At 32.1% G+C, this 24885-nt stretch overlaps 1 protein-coding gene across 1 annotated transcript; it reads left to right on the plus strand.

The window, feature by feature from the left end:
• The first annotated feature begins 17692 nt into the window (after positions 1–17692).
• LOC126692223 (protein GL2-INTERACTING REPRESSOR 1) lies at positions 17693–19062 on the plus strand. Its single transcript, XM_050387744.1, has 2 exons — positions 17693–18173; positions 18287–19062. Exon 2 carries the CDS (start codon positions 18317–18319, stop codon positions 18656–18658), a length of 342 nt encoding a protein of 113 aa, XP_050243701.1. The 5' UTR covers positions 17693–18173; positions 18287–18316; the 3' UTR covers positions 18659–19062.
• Positions 19063–24885: the final 5823 nt, after the last annotated feature.

Genomic DNA, 24885 nt, shown 5'->3' on the forward strand with positions numbered 1-24885 from the left:
TAGTACCTCAATTTATAGTTGCTTGTACTCTTTTGACTAGTCCTCTTGGTGTGGTGGTCACTCTACAAGTATAAGTGCTTGTGGAGTGTAGGGGGCAAGGGCTGGGGTTCAAGTCTCCAGGAGGGAGCTTCACACACATATACACTTAGATTAGGCTAGAATAGAAATTCTATCTTGTATCAAAAAAAAAAAAACATGTTTGTTGAAATGAATGTAAAAGCACCCAAGATACTCTCAATCTTCATTTATAGTTGTTTGCTTTGACAATATAGGAAATTACTTTTATTTCACGATAAGTTCAAAGTCTAGAGGATCAAGTTGAAAGAGCAAATTAGCAGCTCCAAAGACAATTTTCAAATCTTTATTTAGAGAGAGAGAGAGAGAGAGAGAGAGAGAGAGAGAGAGAGAGAGAGAGAGAGAGATTGTTTGTTTTTATTTATTTGTTTATTTTTATTTAAGTTTTATGAAACGTTGTAGTGTTCTCTAAATAAGTACATCTCTCAACAATGCCTCTTCTTTAGCATATGGTATGAGAAGTAGTACTTCAGGTGTATTATATGTATGAAAGGAGTTGAAGGGTAATTTGTAACGTAAGAAGAATTGAAACTGTAAGGTCACAATTCAGGGCCCAGGCCCAACAGGTATGGGGTTCTGGACAAGGAACCCGAAACAATGAATTTATAGAGAGTGGGCTACAAAACTAGGCCTTAACGAAGTATATTCTAGCTAAGATTTCAGAATTTGCCTAGTTCGATCGATCGAGAGACAGGCTCAATTGATCGAGAGTCGTATCTGCAGAATTTTAATTAAGCTCAAACAGCAGTTCAAGCCCATCATAAAGGATTAGGGTTTCAGATCTACTTCTCCTAGTATATAAAGGAAACCCTAAACACGTTTTTAAAAAGGCTTTTTAGAGAGATAAGAGTGTGCCTCCTTTGTATCTAGGGTTTTGTACCCAAAAAACTTTCTCATATCTTCTACTGGTGTTATTCCTTGAAGAATCTCAAGATCCGGTGTTGTAAAAGTTGCTGCCTTCTTTAGATTATCAACACCTTTGATAACCAGAGAAGGCAGTAACTTCTACAACACCAGATCTTGAGATTCTTCAAAGAATAACACCGATAGAATATATGAGAGAGTTTTTTGGGTACAAAACCCTAGATACAAAGGAGGCATACTTTTCTCTCTCTGAAAAACCTTTTTAAAAATGTGCTTGGGGTTTCCTTTATATACTAGGAGAAGTAGATCTGGAACCTTAATCCATTATAGGCTTGAACTGCTGTTTGGGCTTAATTAAAATTCTACAAATACAAATCTAAAACAACCTAATATGAAATGCATGAATGTAGTGCAATGCAAATCCTAAAAACAAAAAAAAAAAACAAAAAAAAAAAAAAACAAAAACATCAAGAAAATGGTCATTAAGGATTTTGAGATGAAGTACAAGGACCATGTCAAAAAAGCTCAATTGGATTGAGCCTTTTGCATCCATAACCTCTTAAATGCAACTTTGGTTTTGGAGTTATTATTCATATTAGAATGATGAGTAACTCCAACATTGGTATAAATGTTTAAAGCCTTTACCAATTCACCAATAAGTATTATAGGATCTTATGCTTGAGGCATACTTTTTGCTTATTTGCTCGCTTTGCAGCTTGCAACTTGAAACAGTTTGGGCAAATATGCCCAGCTTTTCCACAAAAATGACAAATCCACAAAGGTCTATCATGTTTCTTGTCCTTAGAAAGGTTAGAATTCTTAGGCTTAGACTTTTTAAAATCAACTCTAATCTTCCTAGGTTTAGGAACATCTTCTTTTGGTTTGACAACCTCTATCTTAAATGGTTCAGAAAAAGAAATAAAGTTTGTGGAATGAGTTTCAGACACAAAGATGCTATCAACAAAACCTAAACCTGATTTGTCTAAGGGAGACTTCTGAATACTCAACATGTGATCAAGTTTAGAACTAGTAGACCTATTTGTTTGTTCTCTAGCAAAAGATAATTCTAGTTCTAGGTTCTCAATCTTATCAATCAACATAATATTCTCAGTCTTCACCTTATTAATCAGTTCATTAGCATTAAGCAAATTCAACAACAAATTTTCTTTTCATGTTCAAGAATGGCTATCTTTTTTAGTACTAAATCCACACTCATTGCATCCTTTGTAGCAACCTTGCATAACTTATTATAAGTTTCTTGCAAGTCAACACACTCAAAGAGTTCCCCATCAGAAGGGTTCTCTTCAACCAAATCACTTTCATTAATTATAGTTGTAGAAGTGAAAGTAAAAAAGTTTCCATTTTCATTACTTCCAGACTCGAGATCAGAAACTTCATCATTACTAAGGGTTACAACCATAGCTTTACCATTTGATCTTAAGAATGTTGGACATTCAAATTTCACATGACCATACCCTTGACAACCAAAACATTGTTAACCTAGAGAATTACTAGAAGATTGACTAATTTTTTCTTTTGATTTATCAGCATTATTGATTTTAGTTGGTTCATTTTTCTTAAAGTTCTTAGGTTTAGCATTGTTTCTACCTCTTGTCCTTCTATTGTTATTATTGAGAAAGTTTCTAAAGTTCTTGACAAAATATGCAATCTCTATAGAAGAAAGTTCATCATCAAATCCCTTATTATCAATATCATCAATTGACTTAAGAGCCATTGATTTGGATTTGTTTGTTTTTGGTAGGTCAAACTCATAGGACTGAAGAGATCCTACAAGCTCATCAACAGGGATGGAGTTCACATCCTTACTTTTAGTAATAACAGTTACTTTGGGTCTAAATTTCTCAGTTAAGGATCTAAGAATCTTCCTAACAATCTTAGGTTGATCATGAATTTCACCCAAATTAAATGCAGAATTAACAATGTCATTAAGCTTAGCATAGAATTTATCAAAACTTTCATTTTTAGACATCCTAATACTTTCAAATCTAGTTGTTAACTGCTGCAACTTATTAATTTTAATTGTCTTTGTGCCTTCATGCACAGTTTGGAGTATTTTCCAAGCAATATGAGCAACCTCAACATTTGAGATTCTTCTAAACTCTTCCATAGATACAATATTAAAAATAGCATTCATGGGTTTTCTATTAAAAGCAACTACTTCTTTTTGGGACGTTGGCCACTTACTAACAGGAGTAGTCAGTTTCTTCTATCTGTATTCAACGGAGTTCCATACTCTCTTATCTATAAATTTCAGGAAGGCTTTCATCCTAACCTTCCAAAAAGCATAGTTATTCTCATTAAAGTGTGGAGGGACATTCAGATTTCACATGACCATACCCTTGACAACCAAAAACATTGTTGGTCTAGAGAATTACTAGAAGATTGACCAACTTTTTCTTTTGATTTATCAGCATTATTGATTTTAGTTGGTTCGTTTTTTTTAAAGTTCTTAGGTTTAGCATTATTTCTACCTCTTGCCATTCTATTGTTATTCTTGAGAAAGTTTCTAAAGTTCTTGACAAGATATGCAATCTTTGTAGAAGAGAGTTCATCATCAAATCCATTATCATCAATATCATCAACTGACTTAAGAGCTATTGATTTGGATTTGTTTGTTTTGGGTAGGTCAAATTCATAAGACTGAAGAGATCCTATAAGCTCATCAACAGGGATGTAGTCCACATCTTTGCTTTCAATAATGGCAATTACTTTTGGTCTAAAGTCCTAAGTTAAGGATCTAAGAATCTTCCTAACAATCTTAGGTTGATCATAAATTTCACCCAAATTAAATGCAGAATTAACAATGTCATTAAGCTTAGCATAGAATTCATCTAAACTTTCATCTTCAAACATCCTAATACTTTCAAATCTAGTTGTTAACTGCTGTAACTTGTTAATTTTAATTGTCTTTGTGCCTTCATGCATAATTTGGAGGATTTTCCAAGCAATATGAGCAACCTCAACATTTGAGATTCTTCTAAACTCCTCTATAGATACAGCATTAAAAATAGCATTCATGGCTTTGCTATTAAAAACGGTTGCTTCTTTTTGGGACGTTGACCACTCACTAACAGGAGTAGTCGGTTTCTCCCGTCCATATTCAACGGAGTTCCACACTTTCTTATCTATAGATTTCAAGAAGGCTTACATCCTAACCTTCCAATAGACATAGTTATTCTCATCAAAGTGTGGAGGGATCACAAAAGAGTGACCATGTTCCATGACAACAGGGGTCAAGGATCAACTTTTAAATCAAAAGATCTAACATAAGCCTAGTTGTTAGTATCGTACGATACATATTATATGATACATATCGTATCATATACAAAAAGTTTCGTATCGTAAGGATGTATCGTAAGTGCTCATGAATCGTCTGATACATAGGTACGTATCGTATGAATCGTATCATATCGGTTAATCGTAAGTATCGTACGATACATAGACATGTGGGTTTGAAATGAGTTTTTTTGTTAAAATTTGTGGTTTTATTTGATTTAAACAAGTTGTTAGACTTTGTTAACACAAAATTATTAAGAAACTTAATTGAGTCTAATGAAATAGCAAGTCCTTGAGTTTTTTTCTTCCCTTCTCTTTCTCCTACAAAATTTAGACTATACTTATAACACTCACTTTCATATGTGCAAATTTATTTTCTATGCTACTAATAATGTATTAAATGAAAATATAATTATTTTCTATTTTGTTATTATTATTTTGAGTCTAAAAAGCTAGAATTTCAAGAAAAAATATAAAGAAAAAATTATTAGAATAAAAAAACCAAAAAAAAAGTAAATGTTGATAATAATAAAGAAAATGTCTATGAAAAAATAATTATGCGAGATGCTGAACATGATGACAACATTGACTTAGATGGAGTTGATTAGCCAAGTTGATGAAAAGATATTATTATTTTGGTTCATATGTCATGTATTACTTCTGAATTTAATCAATTTGAATGTGCATGTTATAAACATAAGTTAATTTGATTATTTAGTTAGTTTGTTAAATTTTAGTACATAAGTAATGATTAAATTGGTCATTAGTTGAATATATTTTGAATTTATAATGAATATACCTTTTATATATGTATATCTATAATTATCTTATAATTTTATTAGGTGTTTGTGTATCTTACGATACACGATACAGAAAAATAAAAAATCTATTCATGATACGATTCACGATTTGACAACTATGAACACAAGAGCTAACTTGCTCTAATACCACTTGTTAGTTTTTAGACTCTTTAATACAATATGTTTAACCTAATGTTAAGCCAAGTTGATTAACAAGTTTGTTTATTACATCTAGGTTAAACAAATATGTGTAAAATAAATCTGATGACCTAGGAAAACCAAACCAGTAAAAAACCTATGGATGATTTAGCCTAACTATCCTCAAGGTAAAAACAGATCCACTATAAAAGAATTGAAGTTTGTACAATAAGATTTAGACCACTAACATCCTATTGGTACCTCGTGTAGAAAACTTACTATCACGACCACGTGATAGCTCCGAGTCCACGTACTTCTTCTTTCCTTGATCTACAGCAATCACAAGTTCTCCTACTTGTGACTTTGAGACACCTCTCAAAGATTTCAGATCTTCTTGAAAGTTCTTTATGCGGCAACTGAAGCAATCATCAAGTTCTTGATGTGAATCTTGATCTTGATAGCTCTATGTATGTATTTAAAGGTAAACACCTCTCAGATTTCATAAAAGATTCAACACACAACTCAACAAAGACAACATAGCTAGGATTTTTCCTTTTATACTTGGAGTGAAACACTTAACCCTACACGTCATATGGGCTTGGGCTAATTTGAGAATTTTGCAGAAAATTGCTGATCCATGATTCTCGATCGATCGAGTCTAATTTTTTTATCAATCAAGCCTTGCAGAAATTTAATAGTAATTTCTTGAAATTATTGGATTCCAAACTACATTAAAGGCATGTATACAATAAGGCTAAATAATAATAAAAAATGCATGATTGCAAGCTTGTTTTCTAGGAGATGTGGGAGTTGTATAATGTAACTCTTTAGGTGATAGTCACTTTCAAATTTATGTGATGAATAATGTAGAAATTGTGATTGATTACTATCTACATATCACCCCCACATGTATCTTATGCTTTTACTAGTTGCATACACTTCACATGTTATTCTTTGCTAACCTTTGTACATGAAATTGTGTGTGAATCTAGTTTGGCCATCCAAGATTATGTTTTATATGGTATTTGATGCAAAATATGTTTAAGGGTTGGTTAATTAATTGTGTTTTTTATGATTAAAAACCTTGTTTTGAAGTTCTAGGTTGAAAACAAATGTTTTTGAAAAACTTTTAAACTCATTCTCATGCATTTCATTCATGAAATTCTTTGGATTGAGTGTTTGCTGCATAAAACTTATGCTGTTTTTCAAAAAAATCTAGTTTTCCAGAATTTTGATCAATCGAATGTGTTTTTCAACCGATCGAAAATCCTTTGATTTTTAATCGTTACTCTCTGCCTGACTCAATTGGTATTTGATCAATGCTTGACCGATTGAAAGTGAAACATTTTCAGTTTCTAAGTTTTTGACCAAATTTTTTTTATGCATCATTTATGTTTATGATTCACATGCATTGCATTATTTTTTGTATCCATCTTGCAATTTTGCAGTCATATCTCTCATTGTTTTCACACATAACATGCATACATTTTTCTAAATTGGATACTCAACTTGATTTAAAAATTGATTGATTAATGTTTGAGTTTTGTACAATTTAGTAGATGCTATTTTTATGTGTGAACTGCAGAAAATATATTTCTAAAGAGATATGATGGATAATAATGTGAAAATATTTTCTCTACTTGATTTGAGTTCAAACACCATCTGTTTATGGGTCACATAGTGTCAAGTTTGCATTTATTGAAAGAGAGAATATTTGTGTTCATGTGTAACCTCAATTTTTTTTGAGTTTGGTTTATGTCTTTTTATTTATCCCTACCTCCTAAATTTTCCCCAAAACTGTTTTTTCCCGAAACTTGTTTTGTTTTTCCTATTTTTATAGGGGAGAAGCTTGTTTTTAACATTTATTGTTCATAGGTGGAGTTGTTGCTTTTCATAGGGGGAGTTGTCTCTATTTTCTATAGAGTTGAATTTTTTTGTGTTCCCTTAATTCTCTATTTTCTCTTATTCTCTGTTGCATATGTTTTCTGTCTACCTTCCGATTGAGTTGTCTCTTTCAATACGTGACAAAAATGGGGAGAAATAAATGAAATTTGGGGGAATCCTATTTAAAAAGGTTTTTTAAATGTTTTGTTTAGGGGGAGATGAAATTGTTTTGTAAGGGGGAGAATATAAAAAAGTTTTTTGATGTATCTAACTTAGGGGGAAAGTTAATTTACTTTTGTTTTTATATTGTGTTTCATATTATTGTTTATATGTCTTTCTTTCCACACATGCAGTGATGTGTTTTTTAAGTGTTTTTAGGAAAGACGGGTACATTCTGATCAAGACTTTCTATCTCTTCTTGCAACTTTTAGGTTAGGAGTCTTAGATTAGAATTTTTGTTGTATTTGGGCAGTTTTATTGTATTGGGTTGTTTTTGTATTTGAGCATTTTATTTTGTATGTAAGTTTTGTCACGAATTGCCAAAGGGGGAGATTGTTAGGTTCTAAAAGTTTAGAACAATTGGAAAACTGTGAATTCAAACTTGTCTAGATATAGATCCTAGAGTCTATAGGTATTATTAGACAATACTCATGGTGATTTAAGTCAAGATTCAAGAACAAGTAAGCCGCAAAAAGAAAATTTCATAATTTTCCTGGTTCGACTGATTAAGAGATAGGCTCGATCGATCGAGAGTCGTTTATGCAGAATTTTAATTAAGCCCAAACAGCAATTCAAGCCCATAAAGGATTAAGGTTTCAGATCTACTTCTCCTAGTATATAAAGGAAATCCTAAGCACATTTTTAAAAAGGCTTTTCAGAGAGAGAAGAGTGTACCTCCTTTGAATCCAAAAAGCTCTCTCATATCTTCTACCGGTGTTTTTTGCTTGAAGAATATCAAGATATGGTGTTGTAGAAGTTGCTACCTTCTCTAGTTATCAAAGGTACTAATGATCTAAACCTTTAAGGGTGGTCTTGGAGTCACAAACAGGAGAGTTTGTGTTTTTTATCACAAGTGTGGGTGCTTGTGTTGTAAATGCCTAATAGAGAAGGAGTTCGTGAATTCGAAGCTTGTATGTGGTTGTGTCTATAAATTCTACATGTGGTAGCAATAGGATGTTAGTGGTCTAAGTCTTATTGTAAACTTCGATTCTCTATAGTGGATTTGCTTTTTACTTTGGGAATAACTAGGTTAAATCCTCCCCAAGTTTTTTACTAGTTTTGTTTTCCTGAGTCATCATATCGTTGTATTATTTACTTTTCCGCTGCTTTACATGATATGACTTTATTATTTTAACCTAGATCTGAATAATAAACCTAAGTATTCACTTGATTAATTAATTAGGTTAAACAATCTAGTTTATAAGGATCTAAAACCTAACATCAAGTATTAAGTTTGGTGTAAATACCCTTAGACACTCTTGCTACATTTGACAAAAAATCATGAGGTGCCAGATAATGCATGCTCACTGATAGAAAAATGTTAGAAAATTAATGAACCTTATATTCTTTTTGACCAACTATAGGTGGGTAAAATTTCAAGGAAGAGAGAAAACTACAACAAAGACTTCAATGATGTCCAGATAGTGATGAATACCTGCAACTTGACCAATGCCCTGCTAAGAAAGAGAGACCTTAGTTTGGTCTTAAGCAACCTAGGAATTGGCCAAGAAGACTATAATGGTTAAGACAATAAATGGGAGAAGAAGAGAGATGAAATTGGCAGAGTAACAGTGCTTAAGGACTCAGGGTATTACACTTTACTTGGTAGAATGGAGGGGTCTTTATAAATGTGTGAGGGACCAGTTTTGGCAAGAAATCCCTTCCCCAAAGACATTCAAGTTGGTTGTTCTCTCAATTCAACTGAAGGGACATGTATCAAGACATCAACCCCCCCCCCCCAAAGTTTGCATACATATGGGGGATTATTTAGTAAAATTACATGCAATATATGGTATATTACTAGGACACAATAAATGTTGATATAATGAGGATCAACAAGCACTTCTTTTAAGGATTCATATATCGACTTGTCAACTTACATGACCGACCTAAGTAGATATTGGCCGAACCGATGTAGTTGACCTAATACACATTTTTTGGTCTTGTCTGGTCAAGCCCTCACACCAACCTTAAATACGTCAATCATGTGTTTAACCATTCGCCAAAATGTCTTCATTTTTCTATTCAACTTAGTGGAATCAAAGATTTTGTTTTTGTGGTAAGATAACTTCATAGAACGAGATGGTATCGGTTAGATTTTGTTTGTTTTAATATTACCTTACCTAAATTACCTTACCTAAACTAAAATCCTAGTTCAGCCACGGGACACGAGTGCATCATTATGCATCGAAAAGTAAAACAGCCCTGAGATTTGCTACAAGGTGCATTTAAACATGTCCTGTCTGAAGGTCCCATGGACAAACATTGGAGGCGTTTTAATATGGAGGGTTAAATAGCCTTCCCATTCCATTGAAAAGTTAGGTATTTTACAACCTTATAATAAGTGATGTTCGATCCAACAACAAAATCATATATTTTTGTTACTTCACACTTTCTACTTTTCCGATTGCATTTTGAGGACTCATAAAGAAAAGGTTCTTTCTTACTTTCAAAACCCACCAAACTACTCTAGCATGTGAATTGTGGTCTATCATCGATCTATACACCAAGCTGAGCTATAAATGTAGAATTAATGAGACCATTGAATTAGAGTAATTGCATGGGTTGCTGATGGATGATGAGAAACTTTATATTCTCTAGGTACACAGTCTTTCTCTAAATTAATTTTTGGCATGGACAAAACTATTCATGTACAAGAGCACTACCTGTCTCTATATTTATTAGGCAGTTTTTTTTTCGCAGCTGAAAATTAGGAGAGACTCTTTCCAGCCATTTCTTGTGACCATTTTAATGTCATAATAGTAACTAATAAATTTATGAACTTAACTTTATTTTCACCAACAAACTTCAAGTTTATTTAGCGTTTGCATTCAGGTTGAGCATAAACTTATGCCTGAATTTGTTGGTACATCAGCTTGGTTATTTAGGGAGGCAGTACTGGACTATTGGTGTAATTGTGCTGGATGCCTGCAGGTCCTCCATGTGCTAGTACATGTACGGTAAAAGAAAGCAATGCCCCGGACATAGAGTTTGGACCAATCTATATATAAAGTGAATATTAAAAGTATGTGGTTGATTAAATTTACCATATTTCAGTAATTTAATCTTTTAAAAAAATGGTAATTTAACAGTGAAAAAACTGGTTTTCATTAAGATTGATATATTATGTCACCCCTACCTAATTAAGAAAATGACTTCAAGGTTCTAATACATTGCGTGTATTAATGTGACAATCAATCAAACTCTCTTCGTATTGGCCTCTTTGGCTCTAAATGTATATTAATGATTTCATGCATTAGATTTATATACTCATTTTTACTGTGAATGACCCCACAACTATGTGGACCTCAAAAACTATGAGAAGGAATGAACACATCTTATGCATAAAATATATTATCCTAAAATTAAGGTCAAAGGGACTCGAATACTCGCCAATTTGGCAATTGGCTTATGATTTATAATTTTTTAAGAAAGTTTGAGACATGTTATGTTCAAGGTAGTCAAAATCGGGATTCTACGTAGGATCATGGGAGGTAGGTGGGATTATGGATCGTAGAATCGGATCGTGGATCGTAAGATCCTACATTATTTGAGAAAAAAAAAACAAAAAATACACATTGGTATATTAAATAATCACATAAATTATACATTTATTGATATAATTACTATACATCACTATACCCATTTGCAAGCATCATTTAAAGAGGTCAAAAACCTTAAAATGTGACACTCTATTGGAATATTTTTTATTTGGATCCAACTGACACTTTCTCTACATTAGAGTGGAAAAAACTTGAATTATTGAGATTTTATTTTTCATTTAGGTCCAACTGAGCCTTCTGTCAGGTTAAAGAAGATTATAAGAAACAAATGTCGTTTGGGATCGTCAAAATCGTACGATCCTACTAATTCTAAATTATCGCAAAGATCCTTGAAAGATCTGGATCGTTTTGGGTAGGTGAGATCGTAAAATCGTAAGATCGTAAGATTCAAATTGGAATTTTGACAACCATGGTTATGTTTTGAAGATCCTGAAAAGCAAGGTCAACACACTGTTGCAATGAAGGATCCAAGATAACCCAAAAAAATATATTAATATTTTTATTAGAACTTTCTTTATCAACCCAATCAGTTGGTAAACCCTACAAAGTATAGAGAGAATTAGTATGACTTTTGTACCATTCACGCTTATGGTCTTCTATACCATTTAAAGATTATGGTTTACCAACTTATGACTCTCTCTGTATACTTAAAAAGGCTGCTAACTACCAAGTACCAACATATTACTATCCTTGTTTGTCTTCACTAAATTTAAACTCCCAACCTCCACTTGAGAACTCTATATGGAACTATATGTCACTTTTACGTCTTCTCATGAGTTGTAAATTCACCATCTAACTTTCCAACAACATATTTTATATATATATATATATATATATATATATAAGTAGTAAAAATATGAAGTAGAAAAAGGAAAAATGAGAGCAGCCCAGCTTCAAGTACAGCCAAATTTAAGATGGATATAAATTGGGTTGGGTTAATTTTGCCCATGCAAAGACTCATAAAAGTGTACAAAACGAATCGTTTATTTATTTCTGAATCTAATAATAAACATAGCATTAGCATGATGGAGTTTTGAAACATCCGTAGAAAATTCGTTTTAACGTATATATCAAGTTTCAAGTGATGACCCAAAAATAATGACATTCTTTATACTGTTCTATGTATGCGGTTTGAACCCCATCTTCCATGTTTGACTTCACCTTTGATTTTCTTTTTCCTTTTTTTCTTTTTTGGTTCAGTAATCACAGTAATATAAATGAAAGCAAACAAATTCTTGCCAAATGTCTTATAGTTGAATTGGCACATCTTCATGCACAAAATAGTTGGGGGTCTAAAGGAAAAATAATTCGAGTTACAGGATTAGCAGTATATTATAATTATCTTAAAAAAAAAAAAAGTAAACAGATTCTTAAGATATAAATGGCTGAAGAGATTCGCTGCCTAAGCTCTACTCTGGTTACTAGTTGTTTTGTGCACACTTGTAGGGAGGGTAATAAAATAGCCCATGCCTTAGCTAGAAGAGCAGTTCTAACTGCAGATATTGATGTTTGGGTAGAAGAGCTACCCGGTGATTTGGATGATGTACTCCATTCTGAAATTATTCAATAAAACTCGCTTACTTCTTTCTCAAAAAAAAAAAAAAAAAAATGGCTGATATAAATAAGTGTCCGATACGGACTTAAAAATTGTGATGTTATAAGTAATGAAGATGCGCTACCTAGTTTCCCGCCTTTGGTGGCGCTCATAAAAGCCCTTAGTTTAATACCCATTAATTGAAAGCAGCTTAATATTTATTATAATAACCAAATGACCAGTTGTTCATTACTTCTCAAATCTATCCTAATTCAATACAGTGAACTGCTTTGGTTAGTCAAATATTTAATCCCTTTAGTAGGTTTTTTTTTTTTCTTTTTTTTTCTCTCCTACAAGGTTCAATGCTTTCTTTTTTGAATTTCTTCAAGATTTAATGCTTGTTCCAAATTGTCAGAGATAATGCCAGCAAAAAAGACCACTCATAATTCTTGTTCTAGGGTGATTTTACAACCAGTGACGGAACTACTCAAGGGCTAAGGGGGTCACCCCCCAACCTTTGAAAAAAAAAAAAAGTATTAGTATATATATTAACAAAAAGAATTTTAATTTTGGTTCTGAAATTTATATACTTGGCCCTCTTCCCCCAAAAAATTTACAAATTGACCCAAGAAATCCAACAAATAGATAACAAGAAAAATCTATAAAAAAAAAACTGCACATATCCGGATAATAAGAAAAATCTTTGGACAAATCATAAATCCGGTCTAAGAAAAAAAAATCACAAAAACCCAGTAACCTTTATCCAATTTCTTCCTCTCGCTTGAAAGCTCTAAGCTCCTCTCAAATGACTCCACCCTCACAGCCATAGAGACAATCCTATGCCACATACTAATCACTCCATCCACACATCAGTTAGATCTTGAAAATATTAGAACATGCCAATTGATTTACAGAACTCTTAATTATAAAATCCTATTATTGATTTTTTTTTCAAAAGAAAAAATATGAATAATAATTAATAAATTAGTGCTAATAATGCGACGTTGTCAACCTTATTGATATTCCAATTTTTAAAAATCTTTAAACAAAGAAACTCCCCCCCCCCCCCCGGTTTGAATCCTGATTTCGTCCATGTTTACAAGGCTAACCAACAAGTATTTAATTCTTTATACATCAAAGGTTTATTATTAGGCCCTATTAATGAGTACCCTTAAAGTATTTATTAATAGACTTTTTTAGAAAAGTTTCTAAAAATTTAATCTATATCAATTTTCTTAAGGCATCCATTAACCCATCCCTTATTTTATATACAAAACTCTTTTAAATCATATTTTTAGTAATAAAAATATGTTGTGCATTATAGCTAGTTCAACTAGAAAAACACAACTTGTACCGAAAAAATTATCTTATTTATAATTAAAAAAAAATTAAAATTAAGGTATGCTTTTTTTTAATGAAAATATGTTAGGATATACAAAATAGATACTAAATTTTCTCTTCCATAATAACTATGCTGTACGCCTGTACCAGACGAATTAAAGTGAAAGACTATCACAGAGTTTAGTCATATATTATACACTGAATTGGAAACGACAACTCAATTTACACTAGTTAAATTTATTTACATTTTTATGTTAAAAAAAGAGAAAAAGGAATAGGACATTAGGTTACTTCAAGTCAAAATGACTAAACAGGATGAACTAGAACTAGTAGTTTCTCCCCTAATGAGATGTTGATTTGTCAAGAAACTGAACTGCCAACATTAACATACATTGTAATCTGTAACCATCATTAAAGCATCGTTGGATGAATAGAATAAGTCTGTGTGGACGGAAATTATACCTGTCTACAGTCTATGCGGGTATGTTTTTTCTCTGCACCATATTTATGCGTATAGAATATGATCTACAAACCGTATTGTGCATTTACTTTCTCTAGTGTAAGTTTGTAACTATTTTATTTTTATTGGTATGTCATAAGTGAAACCACAACCTTATCATCTCCATCACTTGTTATGGGGAGGAGGTGTTTTATTCTTTTTTTTTTTTATACATCAATAGTCAAGGGTGAAAAAATTTGAATTCTGGATGTTTCAGTTAGAAACATAAAAAAGTGTCGATTGAATTACAAAACTCTTGATAAACAATATGCCCTTTATGATACAGTTTATTGACATAACCCAAAACTACCACCTAAGAAATGGATGGCTTCTCCAATCCGAGCCTTCCATCAGAGTTGCCACTTGAACAGGTACCGCCTCAACTAGCTTCTCCACTCTGTTAGAGGCAGCTCAGGCCTAGGAGCAATTTCACCATTCTTATCTTTTGTATCTTCCAACTTTGTCTAACGTGTCATTTTGGTGAGGGAGAAGTTGATAAAGACGGTCCAATGAGTTTCCTCAAATACCTAAGCTACAGTGTTCTAGATTTTTGGAGAAGCATTGTAGTTAAAAAGCATTTTGGCTAATGTGTAGAGAAGATTGTGTGTGTTTTTATTGGATTCACTCCCCATATTGGACTACTATTTTAGTTTTTAGAGCACCAAACGTAAACGCTCTAATGTAGGGTGGTTTTTTTTTTTTTTTTTTTTTTTTTTTAATTAAAAAAAAAAAATTGTGTAAACTTGATAGTACTTTCATTTAATTCGACAAGAACTTAATTAGAGTTTTATTATCAAAAATAATAATAATTAAAAAAAAAACTTAATTAGTTTGATGATCATTGATGTTTACGTTCCAATAAAGACTTTTTTTTTTTAATACAATATAGAAATTTTATTTTAATATAATCTAAATGTATATGTGTGTGAAACTTTCTCCTGGAGACTTAAATATCAACCCTTACCCCCCACACTCTACAAGCACTTATACTTATAGAGTAATTATTGCACTAAAAATGTACGTTGGTCAAAAACTACTTCGAAATGTATTCCACAGAAAGGGAAAGCCTAATTCACTAGCAAATTGGCCATTATCAATTAATCAATTTATGCCCATTGGTGTAACAGTAACAATCCCTAAACAGAGCTGTACACATGTCATAGTCTCATAGTCCTTCCAAAACAAATAGATTTGAAATTTTAATTTGAACAATTGAGTTGTTTTTAATGCATTCTCTCTCTGTACCAATTTAAAATATCTTCTTCTTTTTTTCCTTTAGATGTCTCAAAAGTAAACACTAACTTTTTTTTTCCAATAAAAAAGAGAGAGAGAGAGTAAATTGTCATCAATCAAGTTAAAAGTCATGTCATATCTTCATAAATGTCATTTATTTTACAATAAATGTAATAATAAAAATAAAAATTCTCTAATTTTTTTGTTAATTATTAAGTTAGTAAATTGTGATTATTATATAATAAATGTAATAATAAAGTGAAAGTAATATTCCACAAATTACATCTTACCACCTTGATTTGTGGAAAAATAATAATAAAATCTTTTGTTTTTCTAATATTATTCTTTATTGTGTATTAAATATGACATTTTTTTTAGATTAAAAAATAAGTCATAACATGATTTTTAATTAAGATGAGGGATGATGAGACTAAACACACTCGAAAAATAATTATGTGTTCAAAGAGCTCTGTATTCCTTCATCGACTAGAAATGAAAAAAAAAATGATGTGTTTTTCTAACAACTTCAATCTAATAAGGTTTTCATACATGATCAAGTGGATGCTAGAAATAGTATATACAACTCAAATGAAGGATTTTTTTATGTACCCATAATGATCTCACATGTGGCTCATATAAGGTCTATATTTCTTTGAGTCCATGAATACTCATGAATATATCCTATTATTATAATTTTAAAATTATGGATAATCATTAATGCATTTAAAATTTCAAAATTTTCAATGGCTTTACTAAGGTAAGGAGAAGCTCCCTAGAGTTTTCACACATGATCAAGTCAATTCATACCTTTTGCGAATACATTTAACATGAAGGATTTTTATATTACCCACGACGGTCTCACGTGTGGATCATATATATATATATATATATATATATATAATGAAGTGAAAAGCAGAATTACAATTAAACAAAGCGGTGAGCCTCCTCCACAGCTATCTTGGCTAAACTATATATTACATTTGAGCCCATGAACATTCATTAAAGATTCTAATTATTATAATTTTAAAACTATAGGATAAATATTGGTGCAATTAAGATTTCAAGTTTTCAAGGGAATTAATAAGGAAAAAATAATATCTTGTAAGAAGGGCTGATGCAATGCCCCTGTCATTTGGTAGGTCTCACACATTTATAGACCTATATATCAACATGTTGCACTATATTAGCCGTTTCTTAAAATAATTTTTAACTGATAAAAGAATTTAAAAAAAATGTTAAAATTATTATAAATTTACTATAAAAAAAATACTTATAAATTGATATAACTATTAATGTAATTAGTGTTACCTATGAGTGTTCACCAAACCGCTTAAATTGTACAATCGCACCCAAACTGATCAAAACCGTTCACAAAATGAAGTAACCACACCACTCCACCCTGCAAGTGGTAATGAACTGCACTGCATCATATTGTGTGATGCAAAGTACAGTTTTATGATAAGAAAACTACACAAAATCATATCGCATCACACCCATATATATTTATTTATTTTATATTAAATATATATATTAATCATTTAATATTATATAAAGTAAGTGGCCAGAATATTTAAATTAATTTTGATGATCCGCGATATATTGTAAATGTTACGTTTTAAAATTTGTAGTATCATTGATATAGTCAGGTTTTATCATATGCTGATTGCCCCTGCTCAACCAGTGCAGCGAATCACTACGCCAATGTTGTTTAGGATATACTCCCTCGGTCCCTCCACTGCTAAAATAGTGAAAGAAAGAGAAGGGGACAATTTATTGAATTCCCCTGTTTTTTAAGGAAAACAAAGAGGTTTCAGAAATTTACCCAATTTTAAAATTTGAAAAATATAGATATATAGAGATATTGAAGGTTTCCCTTTTTTTTTTTTTTTAATCAGATGAAATTAATTTTCTTAGTTTCTACTGTGTAATGTGAAGGTTGTGCTATTAAATTTGCAGTAACTTTCGGTATAAAAAGTTCAGATTTCTGTTGGACATTCAACCTCATCTTTAGCTGTTACCCTTCATATTTCTCATGGTTTTCATTTAAATGGCTGGTGTTTTCTATTCTTCCATTAAATTTCTAGGTGGGGTTGGGTTTTTAAATAAGGGTTTAGCTTTAAAAGCCATTGGGTCTCTTTTTTCTTTTTCTTTTCTTTTTTTTCTTTCCTGCGCTGTATTGCTCTCTCATCACACAACTCTTAAAACACCGTCTGCCCTAAGCAATGAATGAATTGAATTGAAAGCTTTGCTGCACTTTGTAATTGAATATTTACTGCAATTTCCCTAGCTCTCTCCTTTCCTTTCCTGTACTACATGCATACCTCTTGGGATTTTTTCCCAACAATTAATACATTTTCGCTGCCCCCTTCAATTTACACTCTTCTTCTACCCAATACTTCAATTCCATTCAATTCAATTCCACACTCACTCTCTTTCTCTCTCCTCTTTTTTTCTCTCTACCTATACCTTCCACCTCTCTCTCCCATAATTAAATTAAGCTTTAAAGGTAACCCAATATCACTCTCCTCCCTCCTCTTCATTTCCCTATATAATGAGCCTTGGTGGTCTATACCAACCTACACAAAAAGTCCATGTTGTTGATGGTGCCGGAGCTAGTCATCTTTCATATCTAGCCGGTTTCCACTCACTCTTAATACTCTTATTCCTCTCCTTCCATATCAAATTTGCAGAGCTCTTATTAGCTTTTGGCATCAAATTTCCTTGAGGTATGTATTACCATGTGACCACCTTTTTGTAACACATGTATGGTGCAATTTAACCAAGTTTTTCCTTGGTGCTTTGCTATTGAATCAACTTGTTTCTCTCTGTCTTATTTTAGGCAAACATAGATATATTTATACAGAGCAAGATGAGTAGGAGGAACGGACCAAAGCTGGAATTGAAGCTGAACCTTTCACCACCAAGGCCAAACCCAAGGGTGGAATCACCAAGCCGTTCAGCCACAGTGTCACCAACATCCCCACCAAGCTCATGTGTGTCATCAGAGATGAACCAAGATGATAATTCTCTGAGATACTCGACCAGTCCTGAGGCCACGTCTATGGTGCTAGTTGGGTGTCCACGATGCCTCATGTATGTTATGCTCTCAGAGGATGATCCTAAGTGCCCCAAGTGCAAGAGCACCGTTTTGCTTGACTTTCTTCATGACACAAACACCACCAGTCCCAACATCAAGACAAGGAAAAGCTAAACAAAACAAAAACAACAAAAAAAAGAGTAGGCCTTTTCTAATTCTGCTATTACTAGGACTTTTATTTTCCTTTTAGGAGCAGCGCTATTTGCGCTCCCTTTTTAGCTCCAATCCACAATGTTACGTGGAATTTTATTAGTGTGCGGAGAAAGTGAAACAATTAAAAAAAATTGGAGCGCCAATAGCACTGCCTTTCGGGGTTTTTTTTGTTCTTTGCTAATCATAGAAAATAGGACATGAGCAATCTGGGCACATAGGGTCATAGTAGGGGCATGGATTGGTTGTGTCTGTTTCTCTCTGGGTTCAGTTTTCTTCTCTCTTTAGCAGAAGACTATGTAAACGGGTTTAACTGTTAACTGCCCAAAATTTTCCTTATCAATATATTGGGTAATATTTTGCCTTCACTATCATTTCCCTCATAATTTTTATTTTTTTTCGTTATGTTATTCTTTTTCTTATATCCGGTAAAAAAATTGCCACATAATGTTTAGGCGAGTTTTCCACTCAAAAAAAAAAAAAAAAAGAAATGGGTGTAAACAGTGAACAGTAAATTCTAGTACACACAGTAGATTCTGTACAAAGCCTCTTTTTTCAGGAGTGTACTACAATTTCAAAAAGGAGTACAATCAAATACAGGTAAAATGGAATGACTTTGGGCCCACTCAGTAATTATTGGCCCAACCCAAATGGGGCTGTGTTGCACATTGGTGTGTTTGGACTTTGGATGAGTTTATTATATTCATTGGTTTTTTTTTTTTTCCACACAATATTTCATCAAAGCTTTCAACTAGAAATTAATCACGGTTCGTACGAATGAACCCATTATATTCATTGGCTTATTTTCATATATTATGTAAAAAAATATAGTTTTATTTTTAAAATATGATATATTCTAAAGTTGTACATTAATAAAATCATTAGGCCAGTTCAATGAAATGTCATATATCCAGTAAGATAAGATCGTAAGGCTATGAGACCATGAGCTCACTAGAATTGATTTCACGGTTTAACCAACTTTGCATGTGATAATATAACACATTTATCATCATTAAAGTGCAACACATTTCGTTGCCTAATACTAATAGTACAGCCACAATCTGGTATAAAATGGTAATGGAGATGGTTTTGTTATCAAATTATTACTAAAAACTTAAAATACAATCTTATCTTGTGGCAATTTTCTTTGCCCAATCAAACAGTATCCGTTGGGGAACGATTTATTTATTTTTTTACTGAAAATGTACTAAAGTATAGTTTACTTAAAAAATGTGAAGTTTTAAAAACTTATACTTAAAAAAAAGCTAAAATTTTACTTATAATCCAATGTCAAACGGACAAACTAAGCAACTTCTTTATGCAAAATGTTACCATTAACATTATAATTATGTGGGTCACAAAGTAAATTTAAAAGATGAGAGTGAGTGAAACTTTGAAAGCAAGTACTATAATTTGGGAAAAGAGAAGGGCAATTAGGTAAATTAAGAAAGAGGAGTTGGGTAGTTCAGCATTGAAAAAAAGGGGGGCTATATTAGATTGAATGACCATTAAAAACAAATAAATGCAAGAGTAATTGAGACAGTTGAGAATAATGAGGATACCACGTCAGATGATAAATACAAATTTAATTCCACCTTCGCCCTCTCTTTGATCATCTTTTTTTTTTTTTTTTCCTTTTCTTTGGTGCCTTCCTTTTTCACTCACTTCTCACACTAAATGCTATCTTTTTTATGCCCATCCACTATTTTGGTAAACCTCATTCTCTCTTCCATGTTCTACCTATTTAATTCAGCTTTACTCTTTAGTACTTTCATTTTCCTTTTTTGGTTTTTTCCAACACCCTTTCCTTAACTCAAAAGCATGCATCTTTCCACTCACTCTCTCTCTCTCTCTCTCTCTCTCATAATAAACTAGTATTAGTATATATTATTAGTGTAGTAATTTAGCATTAGAAAGCTTAGGGAATCAAAATGATGACCTCTACTTTACAACCTATAAATGCCCTTCCGTCATTGGTTAACATTTCCCTATTTTATATTCAACCCATCTCAATATGCCACACACACACACACACACACACATATATATATATATATATATATTTTCATATAAAATAACTATAATTTACTAGTGATATAATACAATTTGTGAAGCATGAGGTGAAACACTTAGGTTATGTTTGGTAACAATTTTTGTTTTTTATTTTCAAAAACTTGTTTTTGGGAATATAAAGAAAAAAAAAACTATTTTCTTGTATTTTTGAAATCAAAAACATATTTGGTTAGTTGAAATTAAAAAGATAGTTTTTTGAAAAAAAAAATAGAAAATACTAAAATATGTTGTCACTAGGATTTAAACTTTAATGCTAACTCATTAAAAGAGACAAAATCATTAAAGTAAATGCGTGTTTTCATTAACTTTTGAAAATTAAAAACTGAAAATAATTTTTTACATGTTTTCAGTTTCTTTCACAAATTGAGTTTTGATAACTGTTTCCGTTTTCTGTCTATTTTGGGTTGCCAAACAATTTTTTTAGTCTAAAAAATAGAAAATTATTTTTAAAAACAAAAAATAAGAGAAAAAATAGTTACCAAACGTACCCTTAGAGTCTGTTTGGAAACAGTTTATTTAGCTAAAACTAAAAACTTTTTTGCTAAAAATACTGTAAATAAAGCTAAAAAGTAGGTGAAATGTACAATAAGATCCATAAATATTACCAAAAAGTGCAATGAGACCCGTAAATAGTAGAAAAATAAACTGAATAGTAGTAAAAATAAGTTAAATAATTATATATATAAAAATAAAAAAATATTATAAAAAACTTTAAAAAAATAAAAAAACTGATTTTTTAAGTCAATGTCAAACACAACCTTAGTGTAAAACAAAGGATTTTTATTTATATGCACAAGCGCGTGTGCGCGCACACAGATAGGGCTGAAGGATTGAATGGCTCTTAGTGTTGGGTTGAAGGAAGGATCATTAATGATAGAATTCAGTCATCATCTGTAGTAACAAACTTAGGACCGACTTTCAGCTCTCTTGACGTCTGAAGTTCAGGAGGTCAAGGAACTTTTTTAATATAGGTTCTTACATACAGAGATATTTCAAACCAAGAATAATGGATATATATCCAAGGAAATCATATTTTCCTTTCCCACTCCCCTGTGTGTGTTTGTTTATCAAAAAAAAAAAAAGTCTGAGTTGAATCATGAATGCTTAACTGACCAACAGAAGCATTTAACCTTAAGTTATTAAAGTGCAACATCAACCTTGACAAGAAGAGGACCTGTAACTAAAGATCAACTGAAGTTTGGAGGGATTAATAAAAAGCATATCAGGTGGTTGTTTGCATTCTAATTATATTTTAGAAAAACGAAAAGTCATTATTGAGCTTACCAAATATCATATGTAACAGATATATGCAACATTATTCACATATGTATATAAATTTCATGTACATGTAAGAGGAGTGTTGTATAAAAGTCCGTAACATAAAATACTTTCTGAAGTCTACAGACAACTGTTCACCATATTCTCTCTTATTTCAATATAGGAGTAATAACAAGAAACAAAACGAAGCATCACTTTCTACTTGAGGATGTCACATACAAGGCATATCGAAAAAATGTGAAAACAAACTCTCTTCCTAAATTTCAAACACTTGCATCATATGGAGCATCTACATTAATTGAATAGGCTAAAGGACATAAATCCTGCATGTGATGGCATTCAAAATATGACAACTCCTTTTTGACTCCATACCCCTATTCCAGAAGTTCATATTTCACTCTTAAGAAAACTTTATAAGGGGGAAAAGAAAAGGGAGGTTGGGGGAGGAAGATTTTATAAACAAATTACTGTCCAGAAGGGTTTGGCACTGATTTGCATCCCAAGCTTTTGTCCTATATGATGCTAAATACTATAAACTTTGGAACATGCTATTGCCTCTAAACCTTCCATACTGTGATAGTACAAAGAAAGAAAACAGTTTGATCATTCTGCAAACTTAAAGCTGCTAATATTCGAACCAATAAAATAGAGAACTGTTTCTGAACTTTCTCATAAAAAACCTAGTTGTTGCAGATGCAACTGACCTGACTGAAAAACTATTAAGAAAATATTTAAGAATTATCTTCTTTCCCTTCTATTTATGCTTAGTTATTTCTTTCAGGTTAGTAGATGTAAATGATGCGGTAGATTGAGTGGATAATCATTTAAGTGAAGGTCATTTACTTTTGCTTTAAATATGAGACTAATAATTTCAGGCCAGACAGAAATTGTTTCAGCTCAAGAACTCTGCCTCTGATATCAAATGAAAACTCAGGTCTCAAGTCAAATGTTTGACTAACCAACAGAGGCATAAGATACGGTGCATATATATATTAGAATCAAACAGCAACACACAGAGTACAAGAAAAACATAAATCTTAAATTAAAATGCACACACCAAAAAAATAAGAAGGCATTTGGACTAGATGAAAATTGTCCATCCAACAAGACAAAGGGAAGCACACCACGTTTTCCATAAATTTAACAAACAATATTTAAGGGCAACAACTGCTCATGAGTCACAACAAACTTCCTACGAAATGTACAAACTCAAAAGAACGTATCCTGAGGCAGGCTAATGCCAACTGTTCCCATTGATAAAAAGATTAAACCACTTAAATCCTACATGTAATGACTTTGGGCCATGACAAACCGCACTTGACGTGGGAGATTGATAATTCATACGTTGAGGGGGGGGGGAGGAACTTGCTTTTGAAACTGCTTAGAATTTCAGCCACCAGTTTGCATCCCAAAAGATCCAGTACCCCATATATAACTTTTGAGAAATACATCCAAACTTGCAAGAGTAGCTCACCTTCTAAACTCATTCAACAAGCATTTCGTGCAAAGGATTAAATAGAAAGAAACCAATTCACGCATTCTGCCATTTAGAACCCACCAACTAGCGACTCCTAACTTAGTTATCTATGGTGGGGTCCCAAAAACATTATTTGGTTCTTTTTTATCCCTCCCTTCTTCTTCCATTCTTATTTGATGCAACTACTGGGAATTGAACCACAGACAAGACAATGAGGTTCAGAATATCAAATAACAGAGAAACAAGTTCAATACCTTTCATGTGTTGTGAGCAATGTAAACCACCCCAAAAAATAAATAAATAAATAAAAGGGGAAATTACAGTAAACTCACTTGTGATTTAGCCCGTTTTCACTTTGCCTACCCGTAGTTTAAAACTTAACACTTTGCCCACCTAAACTTCAATCCATTTGCTCTCTTTTACCCACCTCACCCTCAGACATTAAAAAAACACCCTTTTATTAAAAATTAGAACATAACACGGATCAAAAACACTAACAATTGAAACTTTTCCTCACAAACCCTTGAAACACAAAAAAAAACCCCATTTTGCATCTGATATTGAAACCCCAAAAACGAAATTCATTGAACTCTCTATTTCTTTGTCTCACAATTTATTTTTCCTCTCTCTCTCTAAAGACTCATATTGACGAGAATCAAATTGTATACACCATGGATGAATCGAAATTTCGAAGCCGCGAGCGATTGTTACTTAATCAAACGGATCTGGAAGCTTCTATAAAGAATCGAAGATATCCTCGTGTTAATGGACCTAGACAATTCTCTTAGACTCAAGAACCAACTCAACATCAACTCATTGAACAAAATGGTATCAATTTGTTTCTCCATTAAAGACCCAGTTTCATTTTCACTAAGGTCGTCCTCTAATTTTGGGTTGTTACTGTTTAGGTCATTGTAATTGCTGCGGTTTTCCATTAAAAATTTGTGTAATGTAATTTTTGGTTGTAATTGCTAATTTTTTGGGTTGTTGCGAGCATGAAATGTCTGCTGCCTTTGTGGTATTTGACAAAGTTTCTCAATAAATAAAAGGTTCAAAACAAAATTCATTTTATATGTATAAGCCACAAACTCAACTATTGGACCCTATAAATCAATGCTCAAAGTGTGATTCAAAACCCAAGTTGGAATGACAAACCTGAGATTTTCTTTGTTTCATTTCTCCGTGAATGAGAAAGAGTAGTGCTATGAAGAGATGTAGACAAATTATACTAGGTTGGAACTTTCCTCTAGTATGCAGTATTTTGGATGTGATCTTGGAGAGAAAAATGGTTGAGAGTTTTTCTTGAGAGGTGTTTGATTCATTTTCTTTTATGTTTTTGTGTTAAAATTTGCTTTTCTACCAT

This window comes from Quercus robur, chromosome 7 (assembly GCF_932294415.1).
Source record: "Quercus robur chromosome 7, dhQueRobu3.1, whole genome shotgun sequence".
Classification (NCBI taxonomy): domain Eukaryota; kingdom Viridiplantae; phylum Streptophyta; class Magnoliopsida; order Fagales; family Fagaceae; genus Quercus; species Quercus robur.